Source organism: Psammomys obesus, unplaced genomic scaffold (genome assembly GCF_907164565.1).
Source record: "Psammomys obesus unplaced genomic scaffold, mPsaObe1.curated_primary_1811, whole genome shotgun sequence".
Classification (NCBI taxonomy): domain Eukaryota; kingdom Metazoa; phylum Chordata; class Mammalia; order Rodentia; family Muridae; genus Psammomys; species Psammomys obesus.
The window spans coordinates 13,520,265-13,545,718 of NW_026585626.1; the positions used below are offsets into that span (position 1 = coordinate 13,520,265).

Below are 25,454 nucleotides of genomic sequence, written 5' to 3' on the forward strand. Positions count from 1 at the left end.
CCGGATCGATCGCCTCACCCCTCGCATCCCTCAGCGGGCTCTTTACCGACCTCCTCCACTCACCCCCCCGCCTCCCTCCCTCACTGCCCCTAACAGCTGCGGGCTCTCGTGGGGTGCCTGGATCCCCAGAACAGCTCCCGGTGACGCCAAGGTAAGAGCCCTGCGAGAAAAGAGCTGGGGCCGCACCCTCGGACCGGAGGGAGGGACAGGCTCTGCCCGGAGGGGATGCACCCTCTGCTCAGCTGAGGGGCACTTGTGGCTCACTCACTGAGTGCCAGCGGCTGCAGAGTCTGGGATCGGGAGACCCAGGGCGCTGGAGGACAGGGACAGGGCAGCTGAGCGCCGGGCGGAGGGGGAATTTGGTGGCTCTGTGCTCACAAAGGCGGAGCCCACCGGGTTAGGGTGTCCCAGAGCTCCCTGCCTTCCGGAGGTGAGTGCTTACAGCCAGCGCCTCACCACCCTCTTGCAAAGCTCAAACTCCCACAAAAACTTACGGGTGTGAACTGGGGTGCAGGAAATAACCCAGGTTTGCGCGGAATAAAAGAACAAGAATTCCATAAGATCAAGATTTATTTTAGAACTTGACATCAGTTCTCTCCGTTTCACTCTGTTCTTCGTATCTGTGACTGAGGTTTATATATTACCGTATGTTAAAATCTTTTCTCTCTCTCTCTCTCTCTCTCTCTCTCTCTCTCTCTCTCTCTCTCTCTATCTATCTCTCGTAGAGACCAGGAAGGGGCGAAGGGGCGCGCGGGGAGTAGGAGTAGGAGGGGGCATGACAGGAGCTAAGGACAAAGGACGATTGAGAGATATTGAAAGGGTCCTTCCTTTAAACAACGAAAGCATACTTAGTTGTCACAGTAAATTAAACCACAGTTGATGCATGTTTAAAAGAATTTTCCTAATTTTTCCCCCCAGATATTTTTGTATTGGGTTACTTTTGGACCTGTTTCCTGAAGTCATCAGTAAGGATAAGAGGAGAATGGAGAATGAACATACACACACACACACACACACACACACACACACACACGCATTTTCTTGAAGTATTCCTTTAGGATACACTTATATTAATAAACAATTATGAAGTATCGACTTAGTTTCAAAGGGCAAACACAAGGTGTACTCATTGCAAACGATCTTTTGATAGATAAACTGAGTTATAATAGAAAACATACTTAACTTGAAGGAATTTATAAAATACAAAAATTATTGCTATTGCACTTATGTTCACTCCTTTCTTTCTGTTTTTCTTTTTGTTGGTTTTTTTCAGAATTCAAAGCTTAAACTGGTTGAGCAGAAACAGACCAGTGTGGTGGACACTTGTTGGCCATGATTGGTTTCACAATGATTTCAGTGCAAGCTTTTTTTTTTTTTTTTTTTAAGGATGTCTGGAGCCAGCTGCTTATTCTTGGCAGAGACTGTAGGCATAGTGCTTGGCTGCTTAATAATGCATTGCTGTATTTCCTACAGAAGACTTGATGAAGTAGCCCACTGTGGAAGGATCTGCACGTTACCTTAACTAAAAATGGCTTTCCATGTAGAAGGACTGGTGGCTATCATCCTCTTCTACCTCCTTATATTTCTGGTTGGAATATGGGCTGCCTGGAAAACCAAAAACAGTGGCAGCCCAGAAGAGCGCAGTGAAGCCATCATAGTTGGGGGTCGAGACATTGGTTTATTGGTTGGTGGTTTTACCATGACAGGTAGGTTTCCTGTGCTCTCTTCTCATGCTGGCTTGTGTTCTGAGTGAGAAACCAAACATTGCTCTTTGTCCTTTGGAGTTCTTTCAGTCCACTACTTATATTTTTAATGTAATTTCATATTTAATTTAAAACAAAAAGGAAATGGTTTAATTTCAGTAATTCCAAACAAAAACGATTTACAGTAAATCACTCAGCTTAGTGAAGCAAATGTGGTCTCTCTTCACTAGCTAGTGGGTGGGAGTGGTACAAACAAAGGGGTGGAGGAATGCAGAGTCCTAATCTGTCAAGTTCTGAATCTGTGAGATAATGTCGTGATGTCTCAATGTGTCCATTACTATCCGTGTGGTGTTGTGACTAAGTTCTCTTAAATGACAAATAATTACTACCTTGTTGTGGTTTTTAGCCTGAATAAAACGTTTTGGAGTAAAAATATGTTCAATCTAATTATGCCTGTTGGAAGCCTACTTCCTCGTTTAATAACCATTTTCCTTGAAGGAAACAATCTATAACATTAAAAGTAAGGTTTTTAGGATCCTTGGAATAAAAAGGAAAAAGTCAAAGTGTGTCCTCAAAGGAGTTTTGAGGCCATCATCTATATTTCTCTTCCTTTATAATCCTCTTTGTGCTAGGAGGGGCTCTTTTTTTTTCCTCCTTTGAGATCAGAGTGATTTCTGTGGTTTTTTTTGTTTGTTTGTTTGTTTGTTTGTTTGTTTTTCGTATTTGTCTTGGTCACTGAAAATAATTTTGAAACAATATAAAATTGTGTCTCTAAATGATTGATAACACTTTGCCTAACAACACATTATGTCTGTTGAGCCTTACTTAGTATTTTTAACACCAGCAACATAATCCACATTAGCTGGAACTCTTGACATCTCATTGGAAAATTTTCTTAAAAAAATCAAATCTAAATGATTCGATTTGTGTGCAGAAGTCCTATTTAAGGCCAGTTGAAACAGTGTGTCAGCTAAGGACCTAACCCTCCTGTGAAGATGGTCCCCCTATTCTGAACGGCTTCATTTTGACCATGTGAAATCTACACTGTCCTGTATATACTGCAGATTAAAAATCTGCCAAGTATTCCCGTTGTGAACTTAGGCATTTACTCACCAACTGTCAATGGATTCACGTGTTCTTTACAGCAGGCACTACTGTGGAAAGGTTGCAGTGATAAAGGAATCCCCAGAGTTGCTTAACTAGCAAAGATCAGGGCCAAGTCTTTTGATCACCACACGCAGGATCCCTCCATGTTGTGCTGTGTTCAGCTTTCTTACTATGTACTATGTTTCCTTAAAAAGGTACTTTGTGCACAAAAAATATATGAAAAAAAATGAGTTGTTGAATACCCACAGATTTTATTCATTGCAGATTATTATAATATTCTACTATTCTATAATAATCTATTTCTTATAATCATATAATGTTGCAAAATTTGTTCTTTTACTATATGAAGATTTTTTAAAAATATGATATACAATTAAAGTATTTAAACTAATCTAATGAGGCTATTTCCTATAAAGTGTTATCATAGTCTAGCTGACCTGTTAACAATTCTTGCTCAAAGCTCAGAAGGCCCTTGGTCAGTATGACCATTCAGTTTAAATCTGAACCATATTATTTAAGCCTCAGTAAATTCAGCCTACATGTATTTTGTAAGAAATAATGAGTGAAAAATGTAGATTCTTTTAAAAAATATAGTTTAGAAGAATTTGTGTTCTTGCTCATTATTTGACACAAATATATATATATATATATATATATATATACAGTAAACAAATTCTGGCCCAGTAAGGGCTAAATCAATAACAAATGGAAAGACTATTTTTTAATTATGTTAAGTGACTAAGTTTTCAGTTCAGTATTATAATAAATTCAATCACTCAGGCACCAATTTTATTTTTGGACGAGGGACTGCAAAAACCATACAGTGAAAAGTAATTGTTAACAAGCTCTGTGCTCCTAAGATCTGAGAGACCAAGGTATTGCTGGCAGAGAATCAGTTTCGGCCATCTTAACTCAAAGATAAAATCTCAGGGTCTGAACTTTGTAAGAACAGATTTTTTTTTTTTCTGGTTCTTGTTCCATACTCAGTATGCTGTATACGGAAGAAGATTTCCAAATTTTCAACAGTGTTTATAGAATGAATAAAGCAATGAATGGCAGTGTTTAGTTGTCTATACACCGGGTCTGAAAGCTGTGAAGATGGGAGGGGCTGGTATATATTTCCTGTTCATGTCAGGATTTAGTACATAAATTTCACACTAAATGTGCCTAAAATTTCTCTACAGAAAGTCTTCTAAAAGTTAATATTTTTCTCATATTTTGATATTATAATGCAATTACATCATCTCTGCCTCCACTTTCCTCCCTTCAAACATTTCCATGTACACCTTGTTCTCTGTGAAATTCATGGCTTCTTTTTTCCTTAATTGTTGCTACATACACACACACACACACACACACACACAAATATGCATATGTATATTTTAATATCGGTATTAACTCAACACATTCTTTTTTGCCTGTTGGATTAAAGAGAAGAAATTGTGGCATGAAAACAGCCAGTCATGCCTTAGTGGCACAGACAAGATTTCTGTACAGAGAGATGTATTTTTTTATGTTGCATTCTTAATTGGATGACTCAGGCTCCTGTCAGATAAGAGTATTAATAGCTTGGGACCCTCATCATCCCACATACATTGTACAGAGGTATCTCTCTGGCTCTTTCTGTTAAACTCTAATTAGTACAAATAAAATTTTAGAGTTATGTTAACTTTCTTTTCCAGTAACAATAAAGTACTACTGGTCTGTGAGGCATTAGGGGAAGGTATTGGTGCTGAATATGATAAAAATTTATTATATAAAATTCTCAAATAATTAGTAAAATATTATATTGAAAAAATGAAAAATCAGACTTTTATCTTGTGAGAAAAATTAGTAGTTTGTAAGTCAGTGTTGGCCCAAGTTTGCTTAGCCAAAGCCTGCTTTCTTTCCTTTCTTATCTGCTTACATTGGGTAATTGTGCTATCAAATTCTTATATATAAAGTTTTACATATTTAATAGGATATTTCAGGGAGTACTGACTACTCTGCAGAGCCTAACACAGCCACATGAAACCAGCGGTCACTGTGTTGGACAGTTAGGCTTAGGGCCAGTGAGTGAACAGAATGTTATAACCTCACGTTTTGTTTTATTTCAGCCACCTGGGTTGGAGGAGGCTACATCAATGGAACAGCTGAAGCAGTTTATGGACCAGGTTGTGGGCTAGCTTGGGCTCAGGCACCCATTGGATATTCTCTGAGTCTGATTTTAGGTAAGTAGGTGGTAAGAGCTCAGTGACTCACTCAGTACTCAGCATAAAGTATAAATAATAAGTCAGATGATGTGAACAACTATTGTGGAGAAAAATATTAAGTAGCAATTACCAGAAATTGTTATATAGTAGAACACCAATGCTTAGATTATTAGTCACCTGATTAAGAGCTGTGTAAAAATTTCTTTGATCCTGTAGCCACTAGAAGAGTGAATTTCTTAAACAACTGTTAATTATTTCTTTCAAAAACCAGTATGGATATACCATTAAAACCTAATCAACTCCATTGTCCCTCAGTTCCTTTTGGTAAGTTAAACTGCTAAATATTTGAATATTATGTAAGAGTTCCTCACTTTGTTAAAAAGTGCTTTTATTGGGCTTTGTGCTTACTCAAAGTGTCTAAATGTTGGATTGTGTGATACAAATTCATCAAAGAGTTTTAATACACAGTGACCTGCTCCATGTCTTTAAATTCATGTGCCTCATTTGTCATCCTGTTGCCCAGTAGGCATGTGCAGTGTTAGGTGTACTAAGGGATTTACATTAGGATGCTAAATATTTCAGTACTGTATCTGTAGAACACGTAAGACACGTTCTTCAGTACATACAGATATCATAAAAATTCTTTTTCCTGAGGATCAGAGATAGCATTGTAAAAGAGCATCTATCATAATTTTTTGTTCTCACAAGCACTTATTTGGTTTATTTTAGGTGGTCTGTTTTTTGCAAAACCTATGCGTTCTAAGGGATACGTGACGATGTTAGACCCATTTCAGCAGATCTACGGAAAGCGCATGGGCGGACTGCTGTTCATCCCTGCACTCATGGGAGAGATGTTCTGGGCTGCAGCAATTTTTTCTGCATTAGGTAAGGGCTGAAGAAGATGGTTCTGCTGAGTCTCAATTTCTTCAACATATGGTTGGCCTCTTTAAAAGAAATCCTTAAAACCATGTCTAGAATATTTTTATATTCTTATAAAAGTTTCAACGGAAATTCCATACTTACTAAAATATGGCTGTAGAGGTGAAAGAATGTAATCTCAGCTTCATTTATTTTGAACCTGAATCACGTCGTTAGAGTGTGGCCATGACTCATGAGTGTGGTCATGAGTGGCTTTATATATAGCATAAATTATATATGATTTAGAAAAAATATATTTAATTAAGTACAACTAAAAGTTACAGTTTGTATCAGTGTAGCAGAAAGCCACCGGTTGTGCTCTCATTTTCAACTCTACTTTATTTGGGGTGTTTAGGCCTCTACCTCCCTTCCACCAACCCCCTTAAGTAAGAGAGAGAAAAGATTCGTGGGGAAAGGGTCTCTAGACCCCTTTACTTCTACCAGGTCAAGGGGTTCTTTTAGAGCTCTATACCAGTCTCCATCAGTCACAGACAAGTAGGGTCCACCACACCACTGTGCCCTGTTTCTGTCTGTCTGTCTGCCCCAAACTGCTATGACGTCTTTGGTCTCTCAGCCTGTCCAAACTGCTCCATGCCACATGCCAGCACCAAAGTCCACCAAACACCCTAAAGTCTCTTTCTCAGACTCATATCTATACTCTAATTCCTAGACTTTGCCCCTCTCTGTGTGGCATGTGCAAGGCCATTATCAGCTGGCAAAGATCACACCCTGCACATGACAATTAACAGGTATGGACAAACTGTAGCCCAACTAAAATCCCACACGGGGTTAAAACATATTTTCATAACATACAAAGAAACTAAAACTTCCATTACAGATCAGAACTCTACAAAATTGTCCATGAGCCAAAGGTATAAGGAAAATCCATTGTCTTAAATAAATATAAATAAATGATTTTTTCTTTTAATCCTTCCAATAACTATTCTCTTTTCTGTGAGCACATTTCACCTCTTTCTGTTTTCCTTCTAGTGGTTACCATACTAAAATTGATAAATGTATGGAAAACTAGACTTCTTAAAGATTTTTAAAAGCAGTAATATTCTTACATACAATGTGTCCCATTAAAAGTGAAAATAAAGCAAAGTATAAGTCCCAAAAGTAAATCACAGTTGCAGAGAAACAGGGCTTCACAGCCTGCGGACAGAGAAGAGAGGCATTCAAGCAAAGCCATCCAATTTGACATGTCAATATAAGTTCTTTGTGAAAGCGTAATAGTGTGGGCAAACATTGGCAAAACACAGCTAGAATTCTCTCAGAAATTTAAGTATTTTCTTCTTAACTTATAAAAAGTTTCCAGTCCCTAGTTTCTCCTAACCTCTGTCTACTTTCTGTTGGAGATGAAAGCAACCACCGCCAGTTGTGGAAATGTGAATAGTATGAGGATACTGAGGTAACAGGAGATGTAAACCCTGGGGAAACTGGGCATTACCTCACTTACATTGCTGCCTCCTTCATTCTGCCAGCCCTAGGACCATTCTAAACAATTCAGTCAGCCTCCTCAGCCCTGCCCTCTTCCCTGCCTCAGCCAGGCCTTCCTCCCTCACTGGAATCAGTGCCAAGGACTCCCTGCTTAGTGCTTAGAGCAAGAGGAAATTTCCTCTGTTACATATGCCAGACCATGAGCTTGTCTCTTGGCTCCAATGATAGCAGACGGAGCCTCTGGGATTAGTTCAAACCAACTTTGTCTCTCTTTCCTTCCAAATTCTTATAAAATCAAAGGCAATTTTCTTGGTCTCTTACTATAGAAGAAAAGGGGTGATGGTATAAAAAGGAAGGCAATTTTATACCCTAATAGCTTTGAAAAATAACACTTCCCTGTGCTGGACAACAGTTCTTAACTTAAAGCCTAATGACAGAGTTTACCCCCGACCTCTCATTAGCTGAGAAACAAGGGGTGTTTCTTTGACACAGGTTTCGACACTAGAAATTTCAGGTTTGAGAACAGACTGCCTGGTGAGGTATGACAAAAAGGAGTGGGCTAAATAACAGAATACAAAATGCTCTCTCTAGCTGAATAAAAATTCTGAATAATAGTCCTGAAAGGTGAGTAGAATTAATAAGCCGATGTTTCTATGGCATTTTACAAGTGTGAACACAGTAGCTAAACTTTACACTTTGATATAACTACTTCTGAAGAAATTTGTCTATGTCCATGTATGTATTTCAGAGTATATGAAAACATGTTAACAATTTTTCTGCATACACATACATATGAAGTGAGAGAAACACACATTATAAGCAACTACACGCACATGCACGCACGTGCACGCGCGCGCGCACACACACACACACACACACACACATTACTGCCCTTGAGAGTAATCTATGCTCGATCAGTGCATGTATATTACAAAATTATTGCCTTTTTCTCTTAAGTATAAAGGCTGGATATATTTCACAGCAGTGTTTTTAAGAAATAATACTGGGCCATGTAAGGACAGACAAATAGAAACTCTACGTATGCTCATTTTCATCTCATTATGAATGAGCATGGGGAATGAAAACATAGGAGAATATTTTCCCTGTAATTAAAACATTTATGCAAGTTAATACAACTACCAAAGAGATCATTCTTTCTGTGTATTTGGAGTGGGAGCAGCCTCGCACAATGCCTAGAGCACGGATGCATTCACAGGTTTCATCTGTGTCATCAGTTCTTTGTCTGGTCTCCTCTCACTTTCCTGTCCTGAATAACCTCTTCCAGACATGACTCAAGCATTTATCCTTCTCACATGCTAAGCAAGACTTGTTGTGTCGCGGTCAGGTCTAGCTATCCCTGAATGGGTAACACTGACATCCTGAACGGTCTCTGGAATCTGTCACTTCTGCTGTGCCCTCCCACTTGACATAAGCTTGCTGATTCACACTTTCCTGTGATAATATTTAAAATATTCAGTACCAGCTAGGTGCTGCCAGGCAAGGTCTGATTATTATTTTGACCCAGGAATAAACCAAAATTGTCAATAACATCTTGGGATGCTTGAATAAAATGTGTTCTTATATTTTTAGTAGTTAAATTCAGTGATTTGTTTCATAACATTATACCAACAAGATCTAGAGATGCAGTTTTGGTTTTCTCATTACAATTCGTGTAATCATATAGAAAATATTTTCAGAAATACTCAACCCAAATGTAGTTGTGATAGAGAGGCAGGAGACTTTACTAAAGTCAAAAAGTTGGAACCAAATGGTAGCATCTCCAAAGATTGCCTGTCTAGTGCTTTGACCTTTGCTTGTGATTAGATTGCTTATAATTTAGGGGGTTATAACTTGGAAATGTTATGAAAACAAAAAACTTTACCGAAAGAATGACAGAGATTTTCAACTAAAATTCAACATTACAAACAAGCTTTAAAAAAAAAAAATGCCTGTTAAGTATCCATACGGTAACTCCACTATTTGTTAAAAGCACTGATAGATAAGTGTCATCTTTTGTATTTGAATCCTAGCTATTTATTTCTCTTTTTATTCAAGGGAATTGTTTTATTAGCCTAGTCAAAGCTGAAAAGTATGTTGTATTGTTGTTTTAGAACAACCTGGATTGCTCCTCCCTGGTAGGTGGTATACACTGTGAGCATGCCTAAAGGAGTAGAAAGGAACAGCAGTGTTCCAAACTGCTCTCGGTGAAAATACTGGAACCACCAAACACAAGAAACAATACCATAAGGCAAGAAAACAAAGAAAGTGAAGATAAAAGCTATTAAAACTAAGATTTTTCTATTTTTAATTTTAGGTTTATTTTATTATTTTGTGTGTAGGAACACTTTGCCTGACTGTATGTATATTCACTGTAAATCTGGTGCCAATAAAAGTCAGATGAGGGGGGGTTGGGGATTTAGCTCAGTGGTAGAGCGCTTGCCTTGCAAGCGCAAGGCCCTGGGTTCGGTCCTCAGCTCTGGAAAAAATAATAATAATAATAATAAAAGTCAGATGAGGGTATCAGATTCTCTGGAACTGAAGTTATGATGCTTTTGAGCCACCATTTGGTTACTGGGAACTGAACCAGGGTCCTCTACTTGAGCAGTATATGCTCTTAACCATGGATTGATCTCTCCAGCCCCTAAACTGTCTTTTCTTTCTCAATAATATTTTTATTGATTATTTGGGAATTTCACATCATGAACCCTAGCACTGTTCCTTCTCGGTGCTCCGAGCTCGAACTCCCTACCCTTGGGACCTCCTCCACTCCTCCACAAAGAAGAAGAAGAAGTAGAAGAAGAAGAAGAGGAGGAGGAGGAGGAGGAGGAGGAGGAGGAGGAGGAGGAGGAAGAAGAAGAAGAAGAAGAAGAAGAAGAAGAAGAAGAAGAAGAAGAAGAAGAAGAAGAAGAAGAAGAAGAAGAGAGTCAAATTTGTATTGTCCATATAGTCAGTGCAGCATGGTCAAAGTACAGGTCTCCAGCACCTTAAAGGAAACTGAGTCCTTGCCCACCTGCATCCCTGCCAGAAGACATCAGTTCTGGAGAGCTATGCACCTGCTGACTGTAAAGGGCAAGAAAGCTACTTTTGCAATGGTATAGATGGCTGCAGAGTCACAACTGAAGAAAGGGGACATAGAAGGCTCTTATGACAATGCCTACACCCCCACCAAAACAAAACAAAAAAAAGCAAGTAACAGCCTAGACAGAATGCTGTCAATGAGAACTTTTAAACTATGATTTCCAAGCCTAGGTTCTTCTTTATGGTGGTATTCTGGGGAGAAGCAACACATCTACCACTAAAAAATTTAAAGAGATCTTTCAAGACATTGAGAGAGAGAAAAATTGATAACCCCAATTGACAGTTTTATTACTTTCTCTTATAAATTTGACTCAGTTCTTTGGTGTCTTGTAGAATTTGTATGTTATGGGTTTGCAGAAGAAAAAGAAATAAATATCCAATGTAAATTATGAGAATGATTATTCATGTCTCTCAGAAAAACTTACTATTGATATAAGGAAATCTGCTATACATGTTTAGTCAAGCTGAATTTCATATAGTGAAGGCATTACAAATTCTGAGACTAGAGTTAAGTTTATGCATATTTCTAGTTGTTTTATTGTCATATATTTTAGATATGTCTTAAATAGATTGGCAAGCAAAAGAGCAAATCAGATGCATTCTTCTATATGTAGAGAGTCATATTTAATTTACTAAGACAGAATTTTTAACACAACAATGTAGCTTGTTTTTGCTACTTTGTGGCTTTTTTCCCCACCCTTTCTATCTGACCCTAGCCTATCAGGTCTTGGAACTCCACAAGGAGAACAACAGAGTCAAAAAAATTTTAAGCCCAGGGTGTCCTGCAGAGACCCATATTATTATCATTTATTACAATTTATTCAATTTGTATCCCAGCTGTGGTCCCCTCCTAGTCTCCTCCTAATTCCACCCTCCCTCCCTCTTTTCCCCCCTATGCCTCTCCCCTAGTCCACTGATAGGGGAAGTCCTCATTCCCTTCTATTTGACCATAGCCTATCAGGTTTCATCAGGACTGGTTGCATTGTCTTCCTCTGTAGCCTCGAGGGATGATGCATGCTGGAGAGGATGTGGAGAAAAGGGAACCCTCCTCCATTGCTTATGGGAATGTAAACCTGTACAACCACTTTGGAAATCAATCTGACACTTTCTCAGAAAATTAGGAATAGTGCTACCTCAAGATCCAACTATACCACTTTTTGTTTGTTTTTTGTTTTGTTTTTTTTTTTGGGGGGGGGAAGAAAAGGGTTTATTTGGCTTACACTTCTGGACCATAGTCCATATAATCAGGACGGAACTCCAGCAGAGTTGGAATGTGGAGGCAGGAGCTAATGAAGGGGAACGGGTTTGTTCTTACTAGTTCGCTTCACATGGCTTGCTCTGTCTGCTTTCTCATACTACACAGGACCACCAGCCCAAAGATAGTGCGACCCACAGTGAACTAGGCCTTCACCGATTGATCTCTAATTGAGAAAATGCTTTAAACTCTCATGGAGGCATTTCCTCAACTGAGGCTCCTTCTTCTCTGATGACTTTAGCTTGTGTCAAATTGACACACAAAACCAGCCAGTAAAACTGATTGTTAACTTGAGACACATATACATACCACACCACTATTAAGCCACAATCCTACCTTTCTGATTGATTCCCAAGATCTTGCATTAGAAACATAAATATCTTTAAAAAAAATCTCACAGTCTTTACAAATTCTGTGTTTTTTAATGAAACCAAAATTCCAGGATTCTCACTACACAACATTTTTTTCATTATTGTCATCATGTACATCCCACAAGCCCCAGGAACATGTGTGCTGTAGCTGTACTTTGGAAGCAGAGTCATCTATGTTTCTTGCTCACTGAGCTGCCTGGTCATTTTCTTCCAGGGGCCACCATCAGCGTGATCATTGATGTGGACGTGAATGCATCAGTTATTGTCTCTGCACTCATTGCCATTCTTTACACCCTGGTGGGTGGGCTCTACTCTGTGGCATATACTGATGTTGTACAGCTATTCTGCATTTTTATAGGACTGGTAAGTGACATTACCCTCATATTTTCTCTCCTTTCTTTCTTTTCCCCTTTCTTCCTTCTTTCTTCCTTCCTTCCTTTCTTCTTCTCTCCCTGTTTGCCTGCCTTATTTCCTTCTAAAAAATAATGTTTATGATAACTCAGAAAAAATCAGTGGGTATATTATTTTCCATCATGAAAAATGCACAGTAGATTTACTACTATATGAAATATTATTTTTTTCTATGAACTGGATAGATCAAAAGCCCTGGCTATTTTTTTTAATTAATTAATTAATTAATTAATTAATTAATTTATTTATTTATTTATTTATTTATTACGATTTATTTACTTTGTCTCCTGCTACAGCCCCTCCCTCATCTCCTCCCAGTCCCACCCATCCTCTTTTTTCTTCTCCTATGCCCTTTCCCTAGTCCCTTGATAGGGAAGGACCTCCTCCCCTTCTATCTGACCCTAGCTTATCAGATCTTGGAGCTCCACAAAGAGAACAATAGAGCCAAAAAAGACCTGGGCCCAAAGGTCCTGCAGAGACTGATACTCCAACCAAGGATCATGCATAGAGAGGACATAGACCCCCTGTTTAGAGGAAGTCCATAGACTGTTCAGTGTCCAAGTGGGTTCCCTGGCAATGGGTGCAGGGGCTGTCTCTGACACAAACTCAGCAGCAGGCTGTCTGATCATCTCCCCCTGGGGGAGAGGGGTACAGCCTTGCCAGGTCCTGGCTAGTTTTGGTGGATTTTGACAGAAGTGTGTGCACTAACTGTAACTCAAGAGACTGTCTGAGTCCTGCTTTCTACTCTCACTAGTTTGAATCTAACTTACTTGTGGTCCTCTTTGGTAGTCAGTTGCAGCACTTTGATCTTGTGAGCAAAGTTAAGGTTCAGTAGTAACCTAGAAAATGTGCTTCTCCTCTCCTGTTAGTTACTACAGAATTACTGAGAGAACATAAAAAATTATGGCTGTAGAAAAACAAATGATTCCATTATTAGTCTTCACTCTTTAGGATCTAAAAATAAGGGATTAACAAGTTTCACCACTTTTGTTAGTCCTAGGATAAATTAGATCAAACACATGTCTTATTAAATAAAGAATACTGTCACTATGAAGTATGAGTAATATTAGGATGGCAGTGAAACCACTTTTGCACATGTTAAATAAATCATAGTCTACTTTGCATCCTCAAATTTTAAAGTGCAAAAATAATAACTACACTTAAAACAGTGTACAACGCCTAATTAATATAAAAGAAGTATAAATGGAAATGTGTGTGAATTCTGTGTCATGGGCTGACATGGTTCCATGTGCACGGTATCATCAAATGCAAGCATTATGTTAACTGTCCCTGTGTAGAGCTCAAGGATAACTTTGTGATAACTCTGTATCATCAATAATATCCCAGAGAAATCATATGACTGCAATATGATTTATATTGTAAATACTAATTCCCATAAAGTCCCAAAACCTCCACTTCCCGTTATTCTTTCTCCTAGACACTGTTATGAAATGTCATGCACACATTTTAATATTAAATTTAAGAGTATTAATTTGCTCAAGAATCCCCACTTTTTCTTTCCAAGTTGCCCAAACTAAGTCAATGTGCAAAACTCTGGTTTTTACTCGACATCATCATAGCCATCCATAAAGAAAGCAGAAAACCCAAGAGCCGCTTTCCTGTAGGGTCATGGGGAGGTTAGTATGGATGGCGGCAGCTCTTATAATTGATGCACTTGTTATCCCAAGAAATCCAGTCCCAGGGGATGAATCTATCTGTCATTGATGTATATCCTGCCTCATTGCTTTGAGTGAGACCAGAACTTAAGATACACAGCTCATGACTCAAGTGAGAGGATGGGAAGAACAAACATGTAAGGATGTATTGAAGGTTTTGGCCATAAAACATAAGTGGATGTTACAGAGGTTAACTAGTTTCTATTCCTAGGTTAAGTTAGAACATTTGTGTGTATTGTTCAGTAAAGAATACTACATTATTCTGGGTTTTTTAATTAAGGAACTATAGAGTTGGCTGTCTAAATATAGTTCATTTTCCCAGATTTACTTCCTACCCACACATATATAATCAACCTATACTTCAGCCATACTTCCTCAGATTCTGTAGATTTGCGGGTTCTATAATCATCCTTGGAGATCCAAAGCTGAACACTTGGCTCACTTAGTTTTCCCTTTCTGGCTCCTGTTCTCTATCCCAACCCAGAGGCTGTTGACTCTGCTGTCCTGCTCTTATGATCATCTCTCTAGTCCCAATGCCACTGCTGGCCTTCTTGATTTATTTTTTAGTTAAGCAGCGGTTATTCCTAAACCAGCTGTATACCCAAATCACCATACAGAGACTAGGATTTATTTAACTAACCTAGAATACAATGCTGGGAAATAGTTATTCCATCCTAAACCTCCAAGCCCACATAGTTTCCTACCATTCAGATTTCACCCATTATACTTGCTTTTAGTCATATCTTAGATCTGGCTCATCTCTCCTGGCCCCACAACCTCTTCTGCTGATCTCTGCTCTCCTCCCACTTGCTTCCTTCTCCTCCCCTCCAGACCAGGATGTCCCACCCTATTCTCTCCATTGCACAGCATTGGCTGGTCCTTTAATTGAAAATACAGAGAACAAATGGTGGCATGTTTACACAAACTTGAGACAGGTGATACTTAGAATAAGTATCACAATGCAATGTCCAGATTAAAACCAGATAGAGAAATCAGCACTTGAGTGAACAATGGTAAGTTGTATATATTCCTAAAGGACATAATATCAACAAGACCTTTGTCAGGATATATATTGTTCATGAATTCAAGGACATGTTCAGGATGTAATATGTGCATTTAAAGCTTCACCTGCTGACTCATGGCTGAATCTGAATTGGCTCTTTTTTGAAAGGGTGGAGCTACATGCTGACTAATTACATCTTGTGGCACTCACATTTGTTTTTGTGTTTTGAAACTTATTGTTAATATCCATGACATTTAATCAAAATGTTTGTAAAACTTACAAGAAACACTTCTAGCTTCCAGTTACCTACAAAACAAATTAAAACCCTTTAGCTTGAAACTCAAGGTTTTCTTTTTGAGAAAAGAAAATATTCAGAAGCCATCTCTAATATTCAGCAAATATTTTAATATTCAGAAGCCATCCCTTTGCCCAGCAAACCTGAATACACACACACACACACACACACACACACACACACACACACACACACACAAAAACACCATATGTAAATAATTCTTTTGTTGAGAAATTTCCATTTAGGATATTTGGCTTTACAATGGTTCAAAAGCCAAGTACATTCAAAAGGAATCTTCATTTGAATTTCCGTCTTTTCCTGGGCTTTTGAGATTCATCTCAATTCTCTCTGATGTTCAGCAATGGCAGACAACTGCAGTTCCCAGTCAATCACACAATCACATGGGAAACAACTTACACATTTCAGTGTGCTTTGCTGCTGAGTAGTAGCGTTTGGTATGTCCTGTGGGTTAAAAGTATTTTCTGCTTGCGTGTTTTCACCCCACATGGCCTACTGTAAGTTGTCTGAATGCTTCTACTTCTTTTCTCACTCCTCTTGACATCTTCAGCCCTGTCACTCTCTAGCAGTTCAGGAGTACATCCTATAATCACCTCTTTCCCTGTCATATTAATGGATGTATATCTTTTCTGAATTTACAGACAACATAAAAATGAACGTGGTGTGTGTGTGTGTGTGTGTGTGTGTGTGTGTGTGTGTGTGTGTTGTGTTGATATAATATTTTCTTCCCAAAAAGTTCAGCTAACTGTTTTTAGGCTTATATGATCCAATATAGTCAAATACATGAGTATTCAATGTGTTTTTTCATTCTTTTCTAAATCAATGTTTCATAGCATCCTATAGAGAACATAATTTCAGGTACTTTTCTGAAAAGAGCAACTATCAAGCTGTGCCAGCTCTGAGAAAATGAACTAGGAACATGACTCATGCCTATCCAAGACAATTAAGCTCATGGTCAATGCTCCAATGTCACTCTCTGTTCCAGTGGATCAGTGTCCCCTTTGCCCTGTCACATCCTGCAGTCACTGACATCGGATTCACTGCTGTGCATGCCAAATATCAGAGTCCCTGGCTGGGAACCATTGAATCAATCGAAGTCTACACCTGGCTTGATAATTTTCTGTTGTTGGTAAGTGACACTGTGATCTGAGAAACGGGTTCTAATTGTTCATGAAATGAAAGACATGTTCAGGATTTCATATGTGTATTTAAAGTTTCACCTGCTGACTCAAGGCCAAATCTGAATTGGCTCCTCTTTTGAAAGGGTGGAGCTACATGCTGACTAATTATAGTTTAAGTAATGTGGAAAGCAAATGGAATTGTAAAGCTCTAACTACCATCTCATTACATGTTCTGGGTCTGCAGTTCTGCTGTAAAGGAAGCTCACAAATCATGTGACCCCACACTGTATCACAGAGCCTTTCTCTAACTGGATAGCTTCAGATGTGAAACTTTTAACTTGTGTTTTGGATCAAACTATTAAAATATACTTTATTTTGATATAAATAGTTGATTTCCAAATTACTCAATTAATGGTGTCTAGGCCATTAGTGAATGAGGTAAGTTAGGAAGTGTCAGTAGGGGGTGATTCAAAGATGGCTTAAAAACCACAGAACCCTGGTGTGACAACACTGACAGCAAGAGAAGGACCAGGGGAAATCATGGCACAATGCAGGCTGAGGAAGAGGAAAGATCCACACAAACCCTACCAGATTTTATGATTCTGCTAACGAAAGAGAATATAGGAAAAAATCCATTTTGCATCTAATTTCAAGGTAAAAAATTGGTAATTTTTTGTTACAAAGTGAAGGGGAAATCAGGTTTTTTGTTTATTTGTTTCATTTTCCTCTTGAGAGGAACAATAATACTTAATGAGTTAATATGTATGGTGCCACTTTGCTGAATATTAGCAATTCCCCACCACTCAAAGTGGGTGTCTTTCCCAGTAAAGAATTTCTGAGTAAGAAGCAGGAAAACTTAGAACAGAAATATGCTTCCAGTAGTGTCTTCTCTCTTAAAGACTGAAGAAGTTCCCTTGGCTTTCTTTTTCCAGAGATTCTTTATAATTAAGAATATAAGGAGTGACATGTGAAATGACACCTGCCTGCCATTGTGTTTATAGTTATATCGAGATGATGAAAGGAAGAAGCAGACACTTTGTTGACTATCAACCGTTTGTCTGAGCTAGGAATTAAAGCAGAGCATCAGAATATCATGGTCCTTTTCCTCATACTACATTGAAGTCCTTGTAAGATTCATCTGCAAAATAAAACATTATATCCAGTTTCCTTTTTTTAAGATTTGTGATTTATTATGTATACAATGTTGTGTTTGTAGCAGATTTTATTGTAGATGGTTTTGAGCCACCATGCAGTTGCTGGAAATTGGATTCATGACCTCTGGAAAAGCAGCCAGTGCTCTTAACCCCTGAACCATCTCTCCAGCCCTCTATATTCAGTTTCTTAGTCAGTCATGTTCCCAATTGTAAGACAAGTAGAAAGTAAATATCCTATGTTGAGTGGAAGGGGAAACTAGAAATCAGCTTTGAATTGTAGCATTGATGGCGTTGGATCTTATTTTTCAGATGTCTTTATACTGATGTGATTTCTAAGTACAGCTCATGGCACTCAGAGCTCCTCTCAGCCCCACCATCCCTAATTGGCTCTGCAGTAGACCTACAGTTTCCTTCCCTTTGTCTCCATGTTGTCATTCTTCCAAGCTCATTTTTCCAAATTTACCACCATCTTCTTCAGTAGGGCTCCCACAACAAGTACACTTACAGAAGTTTTTTTTTTTTTTTTTTTTTTTTTAAACTCTAGCAGCTAGAATCAACATAGCTATGTTCTCTCAAAGGACTTCCTCAGGTTTAGGCTGCTAACTTGTCATTACGTGCTTATATGGTAGGAAAAATAGGTCCATAACTTCTTGATCCCGTCTTCAAAGGTCACCAATCCCATTTGGAAAAGCTCCACCCTTACCATCTGATTAGCTCCCTGAAAGGACCAATTCAGCTCCACGCCTATTAAATTGGGATCTGGTTTTCAGCATATGAATTTATCTTTTTGAAAATGGTAATAAGATTTTACTTTACTTAAAAATAATAAATGTTCAGGATGGTTATTATGTACATAAAAGGGCATAAATTCATATCATTCATGTACACAGGAGATGGCAATGAGATACTAACTTATATGTTTAAAAAATAAATAAAATTACTTTGAGAATAATATAGACCTGAGGAATGCAATGGAAACTTTTAGAACTTATTTTTAATTATTTGTTTTACTTTTGAATATGTGTGGCTTGTAGAGGACGTGAATACTCTGGGATTCAGTGTATCAGTCACTGTGCTTGGCACAAATGAAATAAAGATAAATATGACAGCCTCAGCAGAGTTAAATCCCTGAAGAAAAAAAAATACAGGGTGATACAGTAAGCTCCTTCAACTATTTCCTCATTCATATACTACTTCCTGAATACCAACTTTTCATCCACTGGACAATTGGAACCATGTCAATACTTTAGGGGAAAGTCAATGATCTCCTATGATTCTCTATGGCCAGAGCTCTGTACCCTGAATTCTACTCATATCATCTCATATCCTATATGCAGAGGTCCTACAGATGCCTGGGAATCGTGCTGTTTTTACTTTCTTCACATCAGTACCTCTTCAAGGAACTCTCATCTTCCTATATGTTCAACTCAGATGTCATTTCTCAGCCTTTCCTTACTGGCATGCATGCAGCAGGCATCCACTTAACTTCCTTCTCCTCTCAACCCCAAATAATTGTCTCTCAGTTTTGTTTCCATGCAAACCTCTTGTAGCCAATTTTAATTCAGTTTAATGCTACCAGTCATTTTATTTGTGTATTTAATGAAAATATTAAGCATACTTCTAGTATACCTATGCACATTTATCAATTGTTTACATATTCTGTGCTAAGATATATGCCATATAACTGAAAAAAAAAAACATATCGTGGTAAGGTAGTTGGGAAAAATGAACATAGAGAGTAGTTCTGACCTTCTCTTCAGTGCCTCAATGAGGATTCTGCACACTCCCCTTTAGTGAAATACCACAGTGCATTGACTTTCCCAGTGGAGTGTGAATATGTTTTCCCACCATTCTCATGATTAACATCTCCAAACATTCACTGGCTGCATGATTCAGATTTTATCACATGATGTGCAGAATATCAATAATTTTTTTAAATTTTTATATGGTTGGAATTTCTTTCTCAAAATAAATTGAGGACTTATGGGTAATTTTAAGGCAGCTAAAGGCAGATAAATTGAGGAAAAGAAGAGACTGTTGAGTGTAGTCACAAAAAGAAACAATTCAAGGAATACAGGGTTAAAAAAAAACACCATTGGCACTCATTGACATGACTTCTCTGGCTGTTAACTAGCATTACTTAAATAGAAACAACAGATTTTGTTTTTCATAGTCTGGCTATGAAGTCCAAGATTAAGGCATTGGCGGGACATGTCTAATGAGGGCAGATCCTTTATAGACAACACATTCTTGCTGTGCCTTTACTTGGTAGAAAAGAGAATCAATCTCCATTAATTTTCTTGTCATTTTGTTTGTTTCATTAACATGGATACTAACTGGATTCACAAAGACTCTATTTTGATGATATAATTAATTCACCCAGAGCCAATAATGATACAGATTCCTTCACCCAGAAGGTCAGAATTTAAATTAACAAACTTGGAAGGGGCAAAAGTTTACAACACTGCAAAAACAGTTGTAGCAGTTTGGGATTTGTGGAGTATGGAGCCTTTTACACACTTCACAACTCTAAAACTATTCTAAATGCAACTGATGCAGTGTGACAATGCTCCTAAGAAATAACTCTTTCATTTGCCTCCTTCATTTGATTTATTCTAAATCTCATGCAGATGCTGGGTGGAATTCCATGGCAAGCCTACTTCCAGAGGGTCCTGTCTTCATCTTCAGCCACTTATGCTCAGGTGCTATCTTTCCTGGCAGCTTTTGGGTGTCTGGTGATGGCATTACCAGCCATATGCATAGGGGCCATTGGAGCCTCAACAGGTAAACCTCTTGTAATTTTGTCATATTTGCAAGGTAGTATCCCAAACCCCTATGGGCTGTTCTCTCTCTCCCACATCCCTTTTCCTCCCACATAGTAAAATAATTATTTCTAAATGGCCACATTATGACTTTGTTACAGCATTCAACAAATAGAATTCTAGTTTCATGGTCTCTACAAGTTTTTTGTTGCTTACTTAATGATGAAAAATTGGGGAACACCAAATGTTTACTGTATTAGCAACTGTATTCTGTCAACCAGGAGATAACTGTGATGCACACTGAATTACCAGAGGGATATGGAGCTTAAAAATATCACTGCATTCTTGCTACTCTGTGGTGAGTTTAATTATAAGCCATAGGTATGAACACTGAAGATGACCTACAATCCCCTTGGTGAGGCAAAGAAAAGCAGAAATTGCAAGCCACTGGCTTAGGAGTTAATCCTTCTGCAGTCATTATGGTCTCCATGAACCACTGTGAACATGAGACTTTAACTTTCCATTTTCAGTTATTTGATAGCCAAGAAAGCTTTTTTTTCTCCTTGCAGAAACTAAGCAGTAAATATATTGGTTAAGATAAAGAAACTAAATACTAAGACAACAACAACAACAAAAGCAATATAAAATGTTTATTTCCCTGTTGGCCTCCATGAAACATTCCTAAAGTTTTGCCTTCAATTTTCTTTCACTTATGTTTCTCCTATGGTGGAAAGAGAAAGCAGGATCCCCTGCAAGAGCACTGATCTCTTTCAGGAGGGCTCTGTCTTTGCAACCTAATCACTTCCTTGCCTAAATCAATATCATCACCTTGAGGATTGGAGTTTCAGAGACCTAGCAGAGGCATAGACATAAAATAACGTGAGCATAATGACAAAAACTAAGATCTACGGTCAGTGGACCATTTTATGAACTTTACAACTAACTTACAGCTGTTTTAATTGTGATTATGAGGCAAATTTTCATGTGTATAATGAAAATATGTAACATTAACCCACTTTGAGAAACATTCTGTTTCTCACTTTGAGAAACATTCTCAAAGTAGTTAATTAAAACAGATTAGAAAAGGTTCACCTTCTACTCTCGTCTCTTCTAAAAGGAATGCCATTTATTGGATTATTTTGGTGTGTTTTTATTTTAGTTTTTAAAACAGAAGTCATGATTCATAGTATAATCTTCCCATTCCATGTTCATATTTGGCATAAAATAATAACTTGATGATGAAAACATCGTCAAAGGTCTTTGTCAGCATCTGCTTCTGTAGAAAGAAAATAAGATCTGCTTCACAAAGGCAGATGCTCCTCTCCCCACGTGGGTATGCACACGTAAGTGAGCAGGGTAACAAAAATAGCTCATTGTTTTCTTGGCTTGAGTATACATTTCTGGTTATTAGCTCAGGTAACTTAACTTTTCAGTTGCAGTTTTAACCCTGATAGCATATAGGCATGATTTTAAAGGCGACAGTAATGGAAAGTGGGAAACAGCAGGATCCAAGAAAACTACTACTCCTTGGTCCTGACATAACATCAAGGGAGATCAACAAATATCAAAGAAGCCAAATAGTGTACATATTCAGGTTCCTTGTCTTCCTCAACATAGGCTATAAACAAACCAAACAACACAGGGACAGGGAATGTTCATGGGTAAAGACACTTGCCACCAAGTTTGATAACCTGAGTTCCATCCTTGGAAACTAACGGTGAAAAGAGCAAACTGACTTGTACAAATTGTCTTTAACTTCTACATTCATATGCCATAGCACTTGAATGCTGCACATCCACAAGCATACATGTGCAAATGCACACACACACACACATACAAATAACAAAAGTAGAAGCAGCATATTCAGATAAAGTGATCTTTCAGGTCATTTTATTACACCAAGTTCAAAGATCTCCCAGATATCTGAGCTTCATGAATGAAAATGCCCTGTTCTTAGCATGACCTACCCCAGTTTTTTATAAAGAAAACCCTAGGAAATATGGAATTGATTAGGAGGAAACTCACTCAAAGGCAGCTCCAAGACTACACTATCCTCTGAAAAGAACTACTGTGATCTCAGTGTGTGCACAGGTCTCTGGACCCCATGGAATAAACTGTAAGCATCCATTCAGCTCCAAGTGGTCTAAGGAAAATGCTTTGGCTTAAGAAAGTTGCCTGATTTTGAGTAAGCACCACTGCACACAAAGAACATCTGGGTGCCAAGGGCCAGCAGGTGTAACAAAGAATAAATGCTGTCAACACTCACTAGAGCCAGGCAGGTCAGACTTCTACATGACCAGCATATGGACTTCCCAACTTAGTGGAAAGTTGTCCTCCCACCACATGAGAACTCTCAGGGTTTTTTGTTGTTGTTTTGTTTTGCTTGTTATTTCTGCCCCACAGACTGGAACCAGACTGCATATGGATTTCCAGATCCAAAGAGCAAGGAGGAAGCAGACATGATTCTCCCAATTGTTCTGCAGTACCTCTGCCCTGTATACATTTCATTTTTTGGGCTTGGTGCTGTTTCTGCTGCTGTCATGTCCTCAGCGGACTCATCCATCCTATCAGCGAGTTCCATGTTTGCTCGGAATATCTACCAGCTTTCCTTCCGACAAAATGTAAGACCAGACTTTTACTCTGTCATTACTATTATTATTTTGTCATTGCTACTACATTCATTTTATTTACTATGTCTATAGTATTACAGGTAGAGTCTCTATCATCTGAAATGTTAAATTTAAAATATTCCAAAATCCAAAATTTTTTGAAAACCAACAATATTACAAGTGGAAGGTGTCATATTATGAAACCTATTTTCATTCACAAATTTATTAAGCATAGTTTATAAAATCAGGTAATATCTAAAAGGTATATATGAAATGTATAATTTCTGTTTTAAAGTTGAGTTTCACTCATAATATATCTCATTATAAACATGCAAATATTCCAAAATATAAAAATAAGCCACTCTCAATATAAAACACTTCTGCTGCCTAGCATTTTGGATAAAGAATACTCATTCTGTGTATACATATTGAGTCTATATTAAAATCCAGCCCTTATATTGATTAAACACACTTATTTACATATAGTAAATTTATTTATGCTATAAATGAATGCTCTTGTTAATTTTAACAATAAAGTCAAGATGTTAGCGTAACTATTTCCCAAGAAAATGTCACATTACTATAGCTTAAAGTTCTTGGCTTTCTGGTAAAAGAGAATACAGACTCAAAAATTATAGGAAAGCATTTAATCTGATTAAACATGGTAGGATCCTAGAGAGTCCTGGTAGTTGTAAGTCATGGTGAGCTACTTAACACTATTTTTATAACAACTTCTGTGGTCTTTGAATTCCAAAGGATATCTTTAACATACAGTAGCCTTTCAATTTGACTTTTCTTATGGAATTAAATGATTCTAGGACAGTTTGCTACTGTGGTACTTAGGGGAAAAAAATGAGCCTCTCTCAAGAACTTTTCTCCAACATATAAAGTTTGGCTTCTCACCAGGTTTCCTAGGTCATAGTCAGCAAAATAAGTCCACTGGAGCCAATGAGATGGCTCTGTAAGAAAAATGGTCATACCCCAAGCCTCAAGGCCCATATGAGGCTTCCATCCTTGAATCCCACATTGTCAGAAGAACTGACTCTTGCAATTCATCCTCTGACCTACACACACACACACCATAGCATGTGTATTTACACACAGGTATGTACACATTTAATTTAAAAATATGGTCCATTCGTGTTTCACTAAAGGAATTTCCTAGAAACATCTGTTTTAAGGCACCAAAAAATTAATTATCTTTTTGGCAGGACTCCTACAAGGACAAGCTGTAAGGTTGACCATATGCCTCATGTGGGTGAGATCTCACGCTGCCATGTTTTATGTGTGACTTTTGATCTTAGCTCGTCTCAGATATTTCTCTGAACATTTAGAAAAAGGCTGCATGGTCTTACTTTAATCGTAGGATAAACAGAAGTCTTTGCACCCATGTGTGCCATAGGTTACATCAGCTTTGGATGAAGGAGAGTACCTAAGATCAGTTTTAAAGCATAGAAGTTTATCCTGTGAATCACTTAAAGACCCAGAACAATTTTTGCAAAGCTGACCCTGCATTGATTCCTCACAGGCATCAGACAAGGAAATTGTGTGGGTCATGAGGATCACTGTGCTTGTGTTTGGAGCCTCTGCAACAGCCATGGCCTTGCTGACGAAGACTGTGTATGGGCTCTGGTACCTGAGTTCAGACCTTGTGTACATCATCATCTTCCCGCAGCTGCTCTGCGTGCTCTTCATCAAAGGAACCAACACTTACGGGGCTGTTGCAGGTTATATTTTTGGACTTTTCCTGAGAATTACTGGAGGAGAACCGTATCTATACTTACAGCCCCTGATCTTCTACCCTGGTTATTACTCTGACAAGAATGGTATATACAATCAGAGGTTCCCTTTTAAATCTCTCTCCATGATTACTTCATTCTTGACCAATATTTGTGTTTCTTATACAGCCAAATATCTATTTGAAAGTGGAACCTTACCTCCAAAATTAGATGTGTTTGATGCTGTTGTTGCCAGGCACAGTGAAGAGAACATGGACAAGACCATTCTAGTCAGAAATGAAAACATCAAGTTAAACGAACTTGCACCCGTGAAGCCTCGACAGAGCCTAACTCTCAGTTCAACTTTCACCAATAAAGAGGCCCTCCTTGATGTTGATTCCAGTCCAGAGGGATCTGGGACTGAAGATAACTTACAATGACCCCATCTAAATAATACAGAACAAAGCATTGCTGTAGGGTGGTCCTGGAAAGAAGGTGTGGAACTTATCTAACACATATTAAAATAGAAATGTTTAGAGGGAAAAGGTATTTCAGAAATAAAATGAATTATAATAAATGAGTTCAAAAAATAACAATTGCACAGTGAGAAAGAGGCAAGTGTG

The 25,454-nt window shown here is 38.1% G+C and overlaps 1 protein-coding gene across 1 annotated transcript; it reads left to right on the forward strand.

Annotated features, from left to right (window-relative positions):
* The first annotated feature begins 1,528 nt into the window (after nt 1-1,528).
* Slc5a7 (solute carrier family 5 member 7) lies at nt 1,529-25,454 on the forward strand. The gene is made up of 8 exons (XM_055615069.1): nt 1,529-1,706; nt 4,907-5,020; nt 5,732-5,887; nt 12,279-12,427; nt 16,453-16,596; nt 20,373-20,526; nt 22,908-23,125; nt 24,642-25,454. Exons 1-8 carry the CDS (start codon nt 1,529-1,531, stop codon nt 25,269-25,271), a joined length of 1,743 nt encoding a protein of 580 aa, XP_055471044.1. The 3' UTR covers nt 25,272-25,454.

Coding starts and splice junctions, on each gene's coding strand:
- Slc5a7 (XM_055615069.1), top strand. CDS start 1,529: ATGGCTTTCCATGTAGAAGGACTGGTGGCTATCATCCTCTTCTACCTC. Junction 1,707..4,906: donor TGGTGGTTTTACCATGACAG/GTAGGTTTCCTG, acceptor GTTTTATTTCAG/CCACCTGGGTTGGAGGAGGC. Junction 5,888..12,278: donor AGCAATTTTTTCTGCATTAG/GTAAGGGCTGAA, acceptor ATTTTCTTCCAG/GGGCCACCATCAGCGTGATC.